Here is a 17,622-nt window from a genome sequence, read left to right on the forward strand (position 1 = left end):
ACATTCCAGTGACAGCTCCAAACACTAAAATTTGATCTCAGTTGCTGTAAAACATGCAGGTCTGGTAAAGACATGGCTGATCAGTGTTCATACCTTTTGCTTCAGCTGTAAAACCGTCTGCTTTATTTGATGAAATTCCTTACAAGAGGCACAGCATGTACCTGGCTTCGCCATATTTTCAGATTTCTCTGGAAGCCCAGCTGAAAGAAAGCAGTTTCCAATATAAATATAAAGATCCAAAGGAAAGAAGTTCATGAAGTGACTGCAAAAGCAACTTGAAGGCTGTTACATTTCCCCAGACTGCAAAAAGAGAAGAGAATCTTGCCATTATTAAATTTTTGACTGTGAATGCCTATGGAAGGCTGAGAAACTTTGCAGGGACAGCTCTAAGCTCATTCTTAAAGCAGCTGTTTTCTGTTAACAGTCCCCAAAGAATTCATTTTTTTAATACCTGGAAAAGTTTACACCCCTTCTTTTATCTCTGTGTTTAGGGTAGACTAACCCCATAGATCTGAACCAATTTACAGTCCCCTGAAGGGCAAATTTTCATATGCTATAAATTACAGTAAAATCCCTCACAATATGGTCATTTTGTTCACTTTGCACAAACTGCTCTTTATCATTATGGGTTATTCTCCATACATGAAATCAGCCTGAGCAGAGATGGGGATTGAGATTAATGACAGGGATTTAAATCCACACAAGAGAAAGGGTCACATCTGTTGATACTATGCATGAATGGGATCTTTTCAGGAATCCACTAAACGATTCAAACTGTAAGAGATATTGCAAATGTTATTTTTGTGCTTTTCCCAGTCCCATACACAGTCAAGCACTTCTGCATCGCAAACAAACAAGCATTGTTGTAACAGATGTCTGCTTAAAAAGAAATCTAGTTTCCAAACCACAGGGTGACACATACTGGCAAACTCCAGGTGAACTTTTTCCCTTCCACATACAGTTGCTGAGAAGCATCAAGTGGGTCTGCATATAATGTGTGGCCCTGTACAATATTACCTGGATGGGTTATCAGGCATGTTTGAAGTTTGATGTTTCTGACCACATCCTGCAATGGAACAACTCTGCAGGTGCTCCTGGTTAAAGCCAGGAAATCTTCAGAATCGTCCAAAAGGATCAACTGCAACATGCTTAGCTATTGTGTTATACTTCCCACTTGGGCACACACTTAAACGGCCTTCATCTTTTCAGAAATGTGTATGGATTCTGAAGACATCTACATCTTTTTAAATACACCCAGAAGTTTCTAATACTAAAGATATTATATAGTACTTGACTTTAAAAGTTTGCAGGGTCCAATAAGGAAGAATCTGATGGTTATCTATGGACCATCTATGTACAAATTTAGGGAATGTTTTTCAGTACATTTAGTCCATTGGGTGTAATGACACATCAGGTATGCTTGCTTTCAGAAGAGAAAGCAATCAGGTAGGAGAGGGCTGTAAGGGCAAGATGCTGGAATGACCAGAAGCATTAAGACTGATATGAGTATTGAACTGATCAGAAGACTGGGAGGCAAAGGCTTGAAGGTCTTCCCCACTCATCAACTACCTTTTCCCACAACTACATTCCGACAGCACTACAATATTACATGTATTATTTACCATTCTTATGACAGCAAGCACACCCTGCTGTTTGATCTTCACAGCCCTTTCTGATAACACAGGCTTGGTACCTGAACAGCTTTCCATGCAGTGTTCAGGTGGCTCCAAGATTTAAGGCCAGAAGGTGCTACTTGGTATTTTCCAATGAACTCTGCATAGTATAGAATCAAATCAAATCAAGCTACACTGAATCCAAGGCTATTTGGTGAAAAGACCTCCCAGAAGAACTCTAGCATTTGTGTGAAGATACCTGAATACACAACATTTGCTGCTTTCCTTCCTCTTTGCAGTACTCATAATACTAATTATTTTGTCTTTGACTCCCTCCAAAGCCTCTTTGCCCATAAACCTTTCTCTGGTAGATTAAATAATCTGCACCATGTGGGGCATTTTTCCTTAGCAAGGAATTGATGTGCTTTAATCAAGACACCTTTTGATGTCTCTATAAAATAAATTTTCTCTCTTGACCACAAGTCAGTTTTGTGGAGTTCTTTCTCCCTCTTCAATTTTTCATCATCCTTTAAAAAAAAAACAACACAGTGTCTTGAAACGTCCATTTTTGGACATGGGTAGGATTTACAGATACATGTATATAGAACTGTTAAAAAGAAAAAAAGCTTTTTTCTTTTCCTTTTTAAATGCCAATAAAGTCTGTATTTGGTACTAGTCTCAATGAAAATTTCTTTTAATAGCTCTCTCACCAAATGAGTTCTGTCACATCGTGTTAAGAAATGTTGCTGAAAGCAACATACAGTCATAGAGAGAAACTGCCAGAGTCTCTGCTATTTGAAACCTAATGCGATCCCACTAGAATCAGTGGAATTATGAGCAGATTAGGAAGCGGTGAATTTGGCCTTGTGTTTCATTATAAAAGCCAGTTTATCTTCCAGAAGGATGCAGCACACGGGGCTGACAAGTACAGATAAAACAGGACTGTAACAATCCATGGAGATGAATGCTGGGGGGATCAGCAAATGTTTGGGAAATATCATACCAGTGAGATTTCTGCAAATCCGGTTGGATTGACTTGTCGGAGGAAGAAGTTCAACATCCTCATATAAGCAAGCATGAGCTGCATCCCAGGAGAGAGGTGGAATCCCCCTAACTCATACCAGACAGAGGTGATGATTTGCCCAGGGAAGGAGTCATCCATCAGACATTCACTCTACCCGCATCCAATCCTGTGTCAGGACCAGACTATGAAAAAAGCCAGAATAAAGCATGGATAAAGCCAGAAGCCACCTAGGACAGGCCAGAGTGGGCAGGAAGCCATTAGATGGAGCTACCCACGCATGGTGCAGAAACAGAGGTCACCTACCACGGCCAGTTTGGCCAGCACTGAGCAAGCCACTTACACAGCATGTTTCCATTGCACAGAGCTATACCAGGAAACTAAAGTTGTCTTGGAGAAGGCTTAAACCTGGCCCATTTTATGAAGGCTTTCCAAAGTGTGAAGACTAGCTCACACATGATGTTGCTGTCCTGACGGGGGTCCTTTAATCTTGATGAGATACTGGGGAGACCTGTGGCACCTATGGCAAAGAGATCCACTGAGGGAAGTGATGCGTTTTCCTCCCATGTGCTTGGAGACTCTGCCTTGCTGACGCTGGAAGAGAAGGAGATGCTGGCAGGGGAGAGCTCTGCGGGAGCTCTGCTGCAGGCGGTCTGTGCATGGAGGCTGTGGAGTCGATCATCTGTGTTGTATTATCTGGGTTCAGCCTGCTGCGACGGTTTCATTTGCCTACTTCTGCGAGGGCAGCCGCATTGTCTCCTTCAAATGCAGCATTACTGCGAATGCAAGAAAAATGCTCCCTATTCTTCTGTGCACGAACCAACACGGAGCTCTCAGTCAAGCCACTTACTGAGCCAAAAAAGTGTCCAAATTGCAGCCTTCAGGCATGGAACAATGAAAACATGAGTATGATCTCTCCGGAAACATGCAACATTGTTAGAGATGGAGACGGGTACGTGTGTTTTTTGTCTCCCACATTAAATATTAAAATAAAATTTGAGTGTTCCGGCTACTATGAAAAGCAAATCATCTGTTCATTTGGAGGTGGCTCAGGCCCAGATGTGGTGCAGGGCCGGGATTTACCACGGGGTGGTGCATCGCTACAGCTGGTTCCTCACAAAACCCTTTCCTTTGGAATGAGTTACCGACACAAGTCCCGTGAAACAGCGATGGCCAACTCCTCTCTCATTTTCACCTCTTTCAAAGGTCTGACAGTTAGTAACATTAACGTGGAGTACTGCGGGGTAACTGAGCAGAGAGCATCCTTTCCTGCTTCCCACAGCTGATCTGTGAACTGTCTCAAGAGATGGTTGGTGTTCTGTTCCAGATTAACTACTGGAACTGACATTTTTATGTGCCATGTACATTCAGTGTAAAATTGGTGTTTTTCAATTATTAGAATGATTTCCACAGCCTTGAATATTTGAATGACTGGTTATCCTGAATGTTTGGACATGACTTTATCAGGAAATTTGAACCACCCAGAGGAAAAGTTAACTAAAAAAAACTGTTTGTAATGAGATTACAGAAGTTATATCTCTTTCCTTAATGACCCATGCACACATACTTATGAGGAAAAAAGAAGCATTTGAAAATTACCAAGACCAATTACAGTTACTGGAGTGGCTCCAGTTACACATTTTCAGAGGAAAACCAAAATTATAAATTGCTCTGGCCATCCAGCGGGATTTGGAGCACTCTATGATACTGTGTTCAGGCATTAACTCATGAACCTATTGTAAGTCACTATTCATCAAAAGAGGTTGGGTCTTTTTTTCCAGAGCACAGGATGTTTGCTTCCTCCTTTCTTTTTAAATTTTCATATTGGTATTTAATCTTCAATACTCTCAATGCTGTAATGTAATAACTGGGATGAGGTCAAAACCTTTAAAATCATTTATGCACAGAACACCTACATCCTTTGAAACCTACAGTGAAATGCAAGCCCTCACTTCTGCCCCTTTTCCATCACATTTAATTTTCTTAAAAATTAAATTAAAATTAAAAAAATCTGACTGCAGTCACACAAACTAATTGCAGGTCATCAGAATTCAGTGTTACTCAGTGTAACTTAGAAATTGATTTAAGCAATGTTTGAAATGTGTGTTGAACTTCCAGACACACCTTTTCTGAGCTTCTGAGTGCCAAGGGGCACTAACCACCCAACCTAGGGCCATTTGCTAATCTCAAATGTAAGCACATAAATACCAATTAAAGTTACTGAAATTATCTAAATAATGAAGGTTTGTCAGGGCCATCATCTGGTATTTTTTCTTCCCTGTGTCTCCTGAGCTCTGGGCCATAAAATAGGTATAATTCAGATTGGTATGGGAGCAAAATATGGCTTTTAGCAGCTGGATCCAGCAGAAATGGTCTAACTGAAGCTGTAATGCCAAATTTCACCGTTCATCCATTCTGCCTCTCCAGGGGAAGATTCTTTCCACATCCTTCAATGCAATTGTGCATTGGAGCAGAGCATGTGGCAGGACTGCTCCACATGTGCTCAGGTGCCCACTGAGCAGCTCGGGTTCTCCAGGAGCATCAGCAACATCCCAGCTTTGGACCCTCAGCTCCAAGTGTAGCACAGGGGGCAGTTCCTCTTCATCAGAGATCAATCCTTTAGGTGTCCCTTTGGCCCAGGACATTTAACCTCCAGCAGCCCCTACCTTTATCTCCTTTGGTGCAGGTCTTCCCATCCTCCTCCCGGATATAGCCCTCGTGACACTCGCACCTGTAGCTGCCCAAGGTGTTGACACAGATCTGAGAGCACAGAGTCCCATTGCTCGTGGCACACTCATCGATATCTGGAGAGCAGCAAAAGTTAGAAAAATGTCCTACAGCTCGAGGTTTCAGACCTCAAATACAATAAAAGGCTTCCTTTAGAGGTATGAAGAGATTTTGTAGTTAAATATAGGAGTAATTGCACCACCACTGGTACTTTGGGTGCTTGACCATTTCCTTGCATTGAAAAGCTCACAAGCAAGGCTCAGTCCTGAAAACCTTGGCTCCCTGGCATGGGAAACCACACAGGGCAGGGCAGGACTAGCCACACAAGTACCACATCTAAATGATCGGTCCTGAATTAGATACTGGCCATCTGGACTAAACCCCAAGGATTAGTTTTCATAATTAGGTCTGGTTATAATGCTTCAATATCCTATAAATATGTCTCACAACCTGCAGGAGGAATTAAAGGAATATTACATCAGCCCAACACCTCAAAGTGTATGTGTTTTGTTGTAGGTAATACCTCCTAATAATTTCAGGGGCATCTAGATCTCCTAATTCTGTTAAGCAATCCTTAACACAGTTTAAAACCATGTTTCTTCTGTAATAATCATTATTATGAGTGTAAGAAAGGTTTCAGGTATAAACCAATTCCTAAAAGACCCAAGGGAGCAGGATGCATCATTAACCGGGGATGAGCTCAACATGCACTGCTACCCACCCAGGCAATAAGGCTTCTCTCTGTTCCTGTGCCTCTCCCGATCATAGCGGTACCCAGGATAGCAGGTGCATAAGACTCGCCCAAAATTATCCGTGCACTGCTGTTCGCAGGGAGCTTCAGCGCAGACATCATAGTCTAGAGAGAGAAAAACATGGTTAGGAAAAATTCCAGTGGCAGTAGCTGTGTGATACTTTGACACCTCTCTGCTAATTAATATAAAGTTGAGTTGCATTGTTTTTAAGGACTGAAGGAACCTAGATATAAAACACTCATGAGCCATAATCAAAGAATTATATTGAAATTGTAATTGCTACTCACATCTTTACTGTAGGTAGACTATTTCTTAAAGCTGGATTTTAAGCAAGAGTCACTTTCACAGTTGGCAGAATTTAAGAATTCTTTTCACAGAAATATTAAATTACCTAAAACTTTTTTGTTGTTTTCTTCCACAGATTTTTAAGTGCAGATAGCAATATTTTCCTATGCAGAATACTGTGAAAAACCACAAGGCTAATTGCCAAATCCAGACAGAAAGTATATCTTAAGGAAAGGTTAATTAAATCACACAGTAATTGTTCAAAGCCAGATATAACCCTTCCAGCAAAGAATGCATTCTTACAAAACCATCATCACTCTTAATAACAGCAATGTGCAGGTTAGGATATGGTAAAATCAGTGCCTGGCTTTGTCAGTGAAATCCTAAAAGACTGAAGTCCGTTTGAAACGCAAAGGAAGGCAAATCTGTTTCTGATTTCACTGCAGTGTAGCAGCAGAGCTGAAGTCTAGGGAATTGACAGCAGAGCACAGCAGAGTGTGACCCACATCCCTGCCCTGCCAGTGCTGGGTTGGGGGTAGAAGGGCAGCCCGTGGCTGTGTGTGCAAGGGCTTGGCAGTGCCATGGGGAACATCTGCCAGGAGAAGCCAGGAGCTGAAGCAGCGTCTGGTCTCAAAACCTGCTGAAGGTCAGGTTTTACACCAAAGCAGGGGCAGTTTCTGTGCTTGATTCAGAGAATACCATTCTGTGCAGAGCACTCATGAGGCTATGACCTTCCAGTGACTAGGTGCTGGGGCCACAGCAGAAATATCCCCTTGTGTTCCAGACCAAACGTATCTAAACCAAAGCTAAGTAGTTCAGCCGAGTTCCCAGCAATGCACTGTGTTTCCATACACAAAATTAAAATGAAAACTCATTACTGACTCACCCTAATGACTAGCAGACATCTCTGGGTACAGTGATTGTTCCAAACAATTAAAATGAGCTAATAGGTGGTTAAGCAAATGAAACCATATTTTCTGTATGAAATACATAGTACACATGTGTAGTACTGGGGTTAAAAGTGACAGTGTGCCAAGGTACAGAAAAGCACCAGATGAGATTTAAAAAGCTGCTGTGTCTCTCACCAGAGCCCCATAGACAAAAACATAGTATTGTAGTGGTGCCAAGCATTTCCTCCCTTTTGCTTGTCACCTTTTGAACAGCAGGCATCCTTTCTTTCCTTTTACTTCACAACTGTGTTGACTTTAGCTCTTGAAGACTGAATTCTTGAGCCCTTGAAGTGCTGTGGTGGTGAGTGGCAGTGCCAGGATCCCCAGCAGTAATCAGGGTCAAAAAGTGCAGGGCCATGGAAAGAAAACATAGCCCCTTGCCTTCAAATTGGCCAGTCTGGGGGTCTAATTTGGACTTTTTAGGTGATGCTGAGGCTGTAAATTCCTGTTACATTTGGCACTACTAAACAGTCCCAAATAAAAAGCGTTGCTGGTGTTTTTCCTGGGCACTACTGTGATTTCCATTTTCCACTGAAATGAAATCAGAGTGAGAACAGGGTAATGTGCCCAGCACCGCAGTGAACACTCCTGCTTCTTAGCCAGTGTACCTATGCAGATGCTGGATTTGGCCTGTGCCATGTTCAGCTATTCAGAGCAGAGGTAAAATGAGCTCTGGCCTCTCTGTGCTTTCATGAATAAATGTACCCTAACAAAATCATAAAAAATGGTGCTGGAAGGGATCATCTCCCACCACAAGCAGGATTAGCTACATGTAAACTTTTCCTAGTTTCTTTTTTCCCTCAGGGGTGGATATGGTCCACAATGTAGTCTATTCCTAAGATGAAATACCCTTGCAGGCAGAAAGCTTTTTGCTCATATCTAATCCAAACTCCCCTTATAGCCACTTAGGCCCATTATTTTTGCCTTCTTCTCCTTGGCCATAAAGAACAGTTTAATTTCCCCCTTGCAAGCAAGTTTTCACATACCTAAAAACTGTTATCACGTCTCTAGACTAAACAATGCCAGTTCTTTTTATCAGTTTCTCTTTCGCCATATTTCACGTAACCAGTCTTTAAATATGGTTTTCATGTCCACCTCAGCACAACTTCATCATGACTGTTGCCTCATTTACCTTCATTTAAAGCTGGGGGAGGGTCCAGGAGTTAACAATACCCTTGCCGGTGGTCACACACAGTCAGTCCACGTCACACAATGGTTGTGGGCAGGCTCCATGTCACAGAGCTATGCATGCCCAGGGCTTTTGTGCCAGGTAGCATGACTTGCCCAGAAAGAGTCCTCGCAACTGGCATGAAATTAGGCAGAAGCTGCTGCACTACCTCTGTATGCTCTGCAGAACTGAGGATGCACATGCCCCCTTGTTTGCCGGCCCAGCCTAAGCAATGTTGTTTGAGGTCAAATCAAAACCACACGGTGAAGGTCAGGCTCTTCCGGGAAAGAACAATGCAAAACTGAAGGAGAATAATAAATGTCTCTACATGACCTCAGAAATGACAGTGCAGTCATTTCTGAGAACAGGAAAGTTGTACCAAGGAAATTTGCAAAGCACTATCAGTGAGGAAAGAGTAGATCTGATTGCAGCTCACCTGTAATAGAGTATTTTGCTCTGTGCTCCCCCACAGCCAAGAAACTCAGGTAACAAACCAGTGGTAGGGAGGGTGCCCTTCAAAACAAGTTCTTTCATAGTACATTTATCCCTTCTTCACTATATCACACCATGAGACAACACCTGAGACAGGATTTGGTTGGAACTGTGAGTCTCCAAAGCAAAGAAGAAGGAGAAAAAGTGGTTTTTGACCTTTTCTGATCAGATGGAAGAGGACGAGATGCTAAAAAGAGAACCAAGGCACACAGAGGTAACTCCACGGGATGTTTTTCCTGAGGATCATTGCTTCCTGCTCCTTCAGCCAAAAGCCAGACAAGAAGGTGAGCACAAAACAAATGAAATACAGAACATGGGGGCATGGACTTATAGTGGACTGCACTGATTTCTGTTCAAGGGCAGATGAAAAATAACAGGACAGAAACCAATAATGCACATGGACAAAGACACAACCCTTTGGGAAACAGTGTTTTTAAATAACAGCTGTCCTAGAAGGAGATTGGTGTTTTCTTACAGCAGCTGTAAAAGGGTGGGCAAAGGAGGTTCTCTCCCTCTGCTGACCCCCCTCCCTGTAGCCACTGCTGAATCATGGAGAAGACAGGGATGGAAATACTTCTCACAGTTAAGATGTGCCAGTACTGGATTAAAAGGTGCAGATGCGCTCTAATAAATAACATCTGTAATGCATTTATGTGCCTGTGTCGAGATATGAATTTCATACAGCTACTCTGTCAAGATTATGCCAAAACAATGTGTGAAGAGCCAAGTGATGTCCTGTAACAGAGTAAGTGAAACGAATACTTCAGTGAATCATGTTTCTCGTCCCTATTCCAATGGCCCAAGATTGTCTCGGATGTTACAGCAATTGCTGTGGCCTCTGAAGTTCAAGGCAAAATACAGATGGAGCTGAAAGAGGGGGGAATGAAGAAACAAAGCCAGCAGAGAAATTGAATTAGTGGCAGAAACTCTCAGGTTACTGAGATGCAGTTAATAACAGGATTAAGTGAAGTCAGCGGGTACATAATAAAAGCTGCTTTCATAATCACCTAAAATCTCAAGAGATGAAAATCAGAAGCCAAAATAATATATTGTCATGGCTCTCATTTTATTTTTGTTCCTATTACTTCTTCTGCTGTATCCATTATATTTAGTGAATAACCAGTCTATAAAATTGTTAAATCCATAGGAAAACTGGAGGCCAGACTGTAGAGTACTGGCTTTTCTCCACCCTGAAAGGATTTGGGACTTCTGCCTCCAACACACACAACCACCTTCTCCAAGTGTCAGTCTCACACTGGAGCTGTCACCTCTTGCCACACAGAGACAAAACTCCCTGCAAAATCATAGGACAAGGAACTTGGTGTGAACATTGATTTCACACAAACTATACCCAGCTTCTCAGGGCTCAGGATGGCCTTTTATTTGCAAGAAAGCAGCAAATACAGAATTCTTGTTTTGAGAAGAATGGGGGGGTCGGGGTGGGGGTGTTCCTTTTTTTTGTTTGTTTTTTGTTTGCTTGCTTGCTTTAGGTTTTTGTTTGTTTGGGGGGATTTTGTTTGTTTATTTGCTGGCTTTGGTTTGGGTTTTTTTTTGTGCAACAAGTGCTTTAGTGTTTCCACCTAGCAGCTAAGAAGATGCAAATTTACAAAAAGCAAACAAACTAACCAGCAAACCAACCAACCTGCCCCAAACCACCTCCCTCCAGCCCCGCTCCCCCCCAGAAAAAAAGAATTCAAAGGAAAAAAAATCAAAAAACCAAAACAGCAGGATTAGAGTTCAGGTTATAATCCCTGTTGGCTGGAGACTGTAACTTAAAAACCAGACAACTCTCTCCATGTTCATTTGTTAGTTTTTGGTTTTTTGTTTTTTGTTTTTTTTCCCCAAAACACTGTCATTCCAAACTGGGAAAATTCTCAGGCCAACTCAAGGCTTTTCATATGTCATCAAACAGAAGGTCGTGTTGCCTTTAAACCAACTTTTTAACCTGCTTTTTGGAGCAGACAAGGTTTATTGGCTTGTCGTCTCTGGACATTTTCTCCTGCCTGACATCCTCAGAGCCAATTTCACCCAAGTCAGTTCCCTTTTTACTACTGCATGAACCACTCTGATTAAATCTGCATCTTCCTCAGCCCCTGGTGACAGGGAAACCATGCCCATGACCTGGAGAGGTGGCAGAAGTATGGCACTGTTTGGTGATGTTCTCCCCTCTCTGATGTCTTCAGGAAATAGGTAGCTAAAGGCAGGACTACCTCACCTAGTCACCCCCTTCCTTGTGCACCGACAAGCCAAATCAGCAGTAACAGATCCAACGGACCAGTGGGGAAAACCACTGTGCAGCAAACATGTTTGTCTGTGTGCACAGAGCACTCCTGCCTACCTAGCCAAGGGCAGAACTTGTCCCTCAGTCTTCAGCAGGTCATGGCACAAGATCTGCACAGCCATGTGTACTTGGGGAAAGGATAAAGGCTTGGCATGCTAAGCAAAACTTTTGGAAGTTGCTGATCTTTTTATTTTCCCAACAATTTCTTGGAAATAGTTCTCCCCTACATGGACACATGAGATACAGCTGAGCCTGCACTTATATCAGGTTGCTCTTCCAAACTGGCAATGTAGAAAACAGGGTAAATAGGGAAAGACAAATGCGTGAGGACATAATGGGTAAGAACAGTGAAATCACATACCTTCAGGGATGCACTGTCCAAGAACAAACTTATAACCCTTACAGCACTTTTTCCTGAAAAACAATAAAATAAATAAATGAATAAATAAATGTATTCTAAAAAGGTTGGTGCTGCCTTTAAAAGGTCGTAGGTAGATCATGGATCTGAGGAACCAAACAAGGTGAAGATCCTGAGCACTGCAGTTGGAGGTCTCTCAGCATTTTAGAAAGCAACGTGGAAACACACCACTCAGTCCATGAGGCATTTAAATGGCAGCATGTCCAGCCACCTCAGCAGCTGAGTACCACCAACCTCCCCAACATCCCAAGTGGTTTCCAAAAACTGCTGCTCCCATGTGCTGACAGGATGCAGCACACCTCTGTGCTGTCTGTGTACAAAACTCAGGTCATCATTTTCACTGTACAGTGAAGGGTGTTTCCAAACATCCGTCATCACAATGTAAACTTGCAGAAAGGGGTAAGTCTGAGAGAGGAGTACACAGAGGATAAATGTTATCAGTCATTTCTCATCTTTCAACAAACCTGGAAGTGGTAAGTGAAATATATTTGGTGTTTCAACTCATATCTTATATTGGCTGGGGGACAAAACTGAAGTGAAGAGTCAATAGGATCAGATACTTTTTATGTACCTATAATATGAACAAAATTTGAGGGCTGAGAAATTATTGTTTCTGACACACTGGCCTGTAATGCCATTTAGGCATCCAGCTATACCTGCTGGTTTGCTTTCTAGGCAGGAAAACACATTAGGTTACCAGGAGTGCTCTGGAGACTTTATAAATGGCTCTGTCCTTTATCACCCTGAGAGTTTCTTGCTGCAGGAACATGACAGCCTTCAAAGGGTCCCATGTTGGTGATGACTATGACTGCTGCAAAAGAAAACTGCTGCTCAGTGTGCTATGATATCAAGTACACGAGTCTAAGGTGGAAAAACTCTGTATTTTACAAATTCACAGTTTTTCATGCCTTGTGGACATGCTGAAATATCTGCAAAACTGGGAAACCATACATTTGGTCTTTTCCTTTGATTCAATAACCGATGCAGAAGAGTGCTAAAGCCATGTCAGTCAATGCCACAACACTCCCCTAGAAAACACGCAGCCATCACAAATCATCATTATGCTGAATTTAAACCAACTATCAGTTGCAACTGACTGCCTAAAGCAAACAATGCATTACTCCAAACTATGTAAAAACAAACTTTGGCTCCATATTTTACCCTCTTCCAAGATTAGCTGGAATATAAATTATGCTTAATGAAGGTTGAACATCTGAAGAGGAAGCCTTGCTTTGTTATGCAAACAGTGGTCCCTCATTAGACTTTTTTCCAAACACTGCTGTGAAGTTTTATCTGCAAGACAAACAAACGCAGAAGGAATGAGTTCAAAGGTGCACTGGGGAGGCTGTTCATATGCTGCAAGCCATGCAGATGGCTTTCCAAGTCCACATCCATCTCCTCCTGTCTGCAGAAGAAGAGAGGCTGATAAAGGTTTGCCTGTAGCTGCTCTTCAGAGGGAGATACAGCCTGACTTGAGAGGGCTGGAAGATGAGAAAGAAGAGAAGGACATCCCTGGCATGAGAGGCTGACCTGTGGGGTTGTGCCAGCCAGAAGTAACCAGAAATAGGGAGCAGCAGCTTCCATAATGTCTACCCTTCTCCACGGAAGATTTTCAGGCATGGGACCCTTAGGACTCCCACCCTGGAAATGGCTTGTGGCAGCATATAGCAACCCCAGCCATAGAGCCTGCTCCTGGGTAAGGGCTCACTTGCTGTGAACCTTGTAGGAGCTGCCTCTCTCCTCTCAACTTGGACAACAGTGGCTTTTGGCTGGGACTGTGGGCTTTCTTGTGCTAAACTGAAGCTTTATCCTCCTCACTGGATTCTACTGAAAGCCAAACCACTTGCCTCAATCAAACCTCCATCAACCAGCCACATATTGAGAACTGACCACGCGCCAAGTTACAGCCACTAAACAATGCCCTGGTACCCTGATACTGCCCCAGGGCACAAACAGCCTTCCTTAGCCTTGTCCAGGGTTGATCCACTTAAAGCAATGGGAAAATCATGCTCCACTGGCAGATATCCAAGTCCTTGCTGAAAGTCCTCTTTTCAATGGTTTCCTGCAGCAATGAGTTCCACAGGGATATGAGATATTTTTGAGAAACAATTTCTGTGTTTTCAGTCCCCCTTTCAATTTTTTGTTGAATTTTCCCGGTTTATTGGTAAGGAGAAATGGAAATATTTTCTCTACAAACTTAAAGATTTGTCTTCATCATGGAAATTTTAAATCACACTTAAAGGAGTGGTTTAGAGGAGGGATGCCTTGCTTTCAGGGCTACACTACAGAAACCAATTCCCCAAGGTAATCTGTTCCCAACTAAAGGTTATAGATCTCTGCATTAGTACTCCACAGCAAGCTTGAGCCATTAGCACAGTTTTGCCAGGGAAATTGCTACTTTAGGGTTAATGCCCAGGAAATACAATACGACAATACCTATTTCTCTGAACACTACATTGCAACCCTGGGATTCCTGAATGCTTTAGACTTCTAAATTCCTAAAGCGAAATCTGTCAAAATGATGGACACATGAGCATTAGCAAAGGCATTTTAATAGTAACACTCATTTTCAGACATCCAGGTCCAGGTTGACATGTCTAATCAACGTTGCACAGCAGCAATCTTGTTGTACATAATGAGAGGTAAGAGGGGGTTCCTGATAATTTTAGCTACTGAATAACTTTCAGCAAGGTGGTTGCTATGCAGCTGTACATGTGAGCATGAATGAAACATAAACATAGGGCTGTGTAAGAAGCTACCCCAATAAAATCTGGATCTATGGGGAAATTAAATTTATTCATTAACCTCAAATCTGGCTTACAAAACAAGAAACTTCTGACAGACTTTTCTGTTACAGGTTTTGATGTGGTGTTCAGCAATTAATAATATAGCAACTTCTGATTCTCATGCTGTCTTCACTCAGGAATATGCACAGGCCCAAATTCAGAGAGGGTTTTGGGCACCACAGTTTCAATGCCTGCAGTGTGTAGCTTTTGTGTTACCTGTATGAAAATCCATAGCAATAGGGACTTTCTCAAAGGAAAGTCTTTTTCTTTTTCTGACAAAAAAGCTGCAGGAAATGCAGGGAGGTGTTGAGCTACTCCCCTCTGCTCTGGAGGCTGAGATGCTCCTGGATCACTGAATACCAGAAGATGGGATTTAAGGTAAAAAGTTTGATAACAACAAACACGTGTGTGAGCAGACAAGCTGCAGATCTGCCTTTGTTGCAGGCTTTTGTGGCCCATCACCTTGCAAACTGAGAGGGGAGCTGAGCTTTACAGGAGCTCCCCCATGTCCCATCACCCGCTGGTCCCCCAGAGCACTCCACACACAGAGTGCCCCAGCAGAACACCCCTGCCCCATCCTGCAAAGCGGTAGCTGCTCGATAGCATCGCCTCCGACAGGCAGAGCGAAAGCAAGATGCAAGGAATGCAGCTTAATTAAGCCACCACTTTATTAAGTTAGCTTATCAGGCAGCTATCAGCAATAACTCATCCAGTGCAGACCATGTTTTTTTCCCATAATTGTTTCCACCTGGTGCAGAGCTGCCATCACCCCTGGCCCACCTCCTGCTCTGCACAGGACAGGGCAGCTATCCTGGAGAGACTGACAAGGAAATACTCTGGGTGAGAGGCAAGGGAGTCACTCAGGCTCCTACAGCTGCTGAAATGCTTCTGAAATGCAGACAATAACAGGATAAAGATTTTAAAGTGATAATTAACTTGCATCTGTCTGCAGTAACATGGCAGTGACTTGGGCTGTAACATCAGCAGCTCTGTGCATTATTAAGGTTTTGGATAACACCAGCAACTCTAAAAGTCTGTCACGAGTTACTTTGAAAAAGATGCATGATGATCTTTCAGTGATTGAAAAGGGGAAAGCAAAAGGGAAATGCAAAGGGAAGAGGAAAGAGAAAAGTTTTAAACCAGATTCAGACAGAACTTAATATGGTAAGGAAACTCTTGCTAAAGATGTCAAAAGTAGAAAGAATCTGCTCTAGGAAATATTTGCCTCCTGAGAGCAAAGCAGACACAGAAATCTCTATGCTTAGTCAGAAAGTGAGTTCTTATGATAAAATATTGCTCTTCCTTTATCCCTACAATGCTGACAGGCAATCAGCCTCCAGGCTGGCTCCTCCCCGACAGAGGCAGTTCAAGCAGAGGCACTTTACCTCCCATTCACTGGGGCCAGGAGCACACACATGGACAGTTTCTAGAGCTCAGCTGAGGCCTGAGGTCGCTTCACTGGTGCAGCAGCTCCACAGGTGGTCAGGCAAGTCAAATCCCTCTTCTCTGAAATGCTTTTTCTGACCAATGAATGTCAGATCAGTCACAGTTTAGGGGGCATAAAAGATGCTTAAAATTTTATGTAGGTTTCAATACATCAACACTGTTCTCCCAAGATGGTGCTGCTGGAAAGTAATGATAATATACTCAAGAAAATGTCTTTAATAAAAAAGCAATTTCCTATTGAGAACGACTTTTTTTTATACCAGAGTTCTTCAGCCTGTGTCGTAACATGAACTCAGAAAAACTTGTGCTGTGTTTTGAAGACCTGAGTCAGCAAAGGCCATGGCATGGTGTTTTTAATTGCACAAAAGGGTCTTTGTTAGAGTCACTCCTCATTGTGCCTGCCCAGCATTTCTTTTTTGATCACACTGGCTTTAAAAAGTACACAGTGTAGCCAAAATGCAAATGTAAAATACAGCAATTAATTTACAAAAAATTAGACAGCTATAAATGCATGTCAATAAGGTACATTGAAAAGGAAACCTAACAACAACAACAAAAACACCCAAAAATCCAACACCTCCCCCCAAAAACCCCAACCAAATAAACAAACAAACAAAACAAACAAACAAACAAAACCCCACCAAAACCCCACAACCATCCAAAGCCTTATTTTTATCATAGTCTATATAAAATTCAGTTGAGGTACAGGTTTGTCTGCCAAAGCATGCACAGACAAAGCCTATCTGCAGTGCCAGTGTTTTAAGGAAGCAGCGCAGTAGCTGTGTGCAGTTTCACCATAATTCACATGGAAAGAAGTTTTATGTCAACATGGTGTAAAACTGAAGCAATGCACTTTATTTTTGTTTGCCTTTCCATGGGACACATACCAAAATCTTGAGTAAGAGGGGATGGCCTCCCTACAGGCACTTGCTCAGCATACACTTTGCCATAATTTCCAGACTCAGTCCTTTTTCACAGTTTTGTAAAGAGATAGTTTATGTTCACATTGGGTGCAGCAAAGGTCCAAGGCCAGCCTGAGCCCTTCCAGGCACTGTCCCAGCTGAGAGCAAGTAACCCAAGTACAGTGACATCTTCTTATGCTCCAGCACCTACAACTGCTGTATCTGTGTGCTATTTTATTTATCTCAGCTGACTGAATAGAGCAGGATTTGCCCAAACAACCATAAAGACAATCCAAATGTGAAACCCAGACTTCTGAGAGCAAATCACTGCAACCTACTGGCTGATTTTTGTGGAAGTCAAATTTTCAGTGATTAACGCGTTGCCTGAATCTAAGCCTTGGTTTTTGTTAGCTACTAAAGTCAAATAATTTTACCCACATATACTGGTTTTCTTCTTCTTAGGGAAAAAAAAGAAAAGCCCTGCTATCTGCTCTTTTGCTCAGCTCCGGCTACTAAGACAGATACCAGAAATGGAATCACATTCCAGTCATTGCTAATGGGAAAGTTTTGATAAGATTCACAGTTCCTGGGCTCCTCTTTCTTGAAAGCAAGCCAGGGACCAGATCCTCTCCTGGCAAAAGCCACATACCTCTCTTGACTCTAGGGAACTGTGCCAGTGTTCACCCTGGGAGACCCTGACTGATGCTCTTGAAAGCTTTCAGACACGCTTCTTGGCTGCTCCTCACTGCTAACTGACTCCTCCTGTCCTCAAAGTGCTGTT

The 17,622-nt window shown here is 42.6% G+C and overlaps 1 protein-coding gene across 1 annotated transcript in view; it reads right to left on the reverse strand.

Moving 5' to 3' along the window:
• The window catches only part of CCBE1 (collagen and calcium binding EGF domains 1), a 94,733-nt gene that overhangs the window by 11,468 nt on the left and 65,643 nt on the right, over window positions 1-17,622 (reverse strand). Inside the window, exons 3-6 of the mRNA XM_027907004.1 lie at window positions 11,651-11,703; window positions 6,083-6,217; window positions 5,301-5,438; window positions 94-200 (exon numbers count right to left, since the gene is read on the reverse strand). Coding sequence (XP_027762805.1) covers window positions 94-200; window positions 5,301-5,438; window positions 6,083-6,217; window positions 11,651-11,703 — 433 coding nt within the window. The remainder of the gene's footprint in view (window positions 1-93; window positions 201-5,300; window positions 5,439-6,082; window positions 6,218-11,650; window positions 11,704-17,622) is intronic.

This window comes from Empidonax traillii, unplaced genomic scaffold, assembly GCF_003031625.1.
Source record: "Empidonax traillii isolate 1590-97213 ecotype Southwest subspecies unplaced genomic scaffold, ASM303162v1 scaffold26:size2357266, whole genome shotgun sequence".
Taxonomy (NCBI): domain Eukaryota; kingdom Metazoa; phylum Chordata; class Aves; order Passeriformes; family Tyrannidae; genus Empidonax; species Empidonax traillii.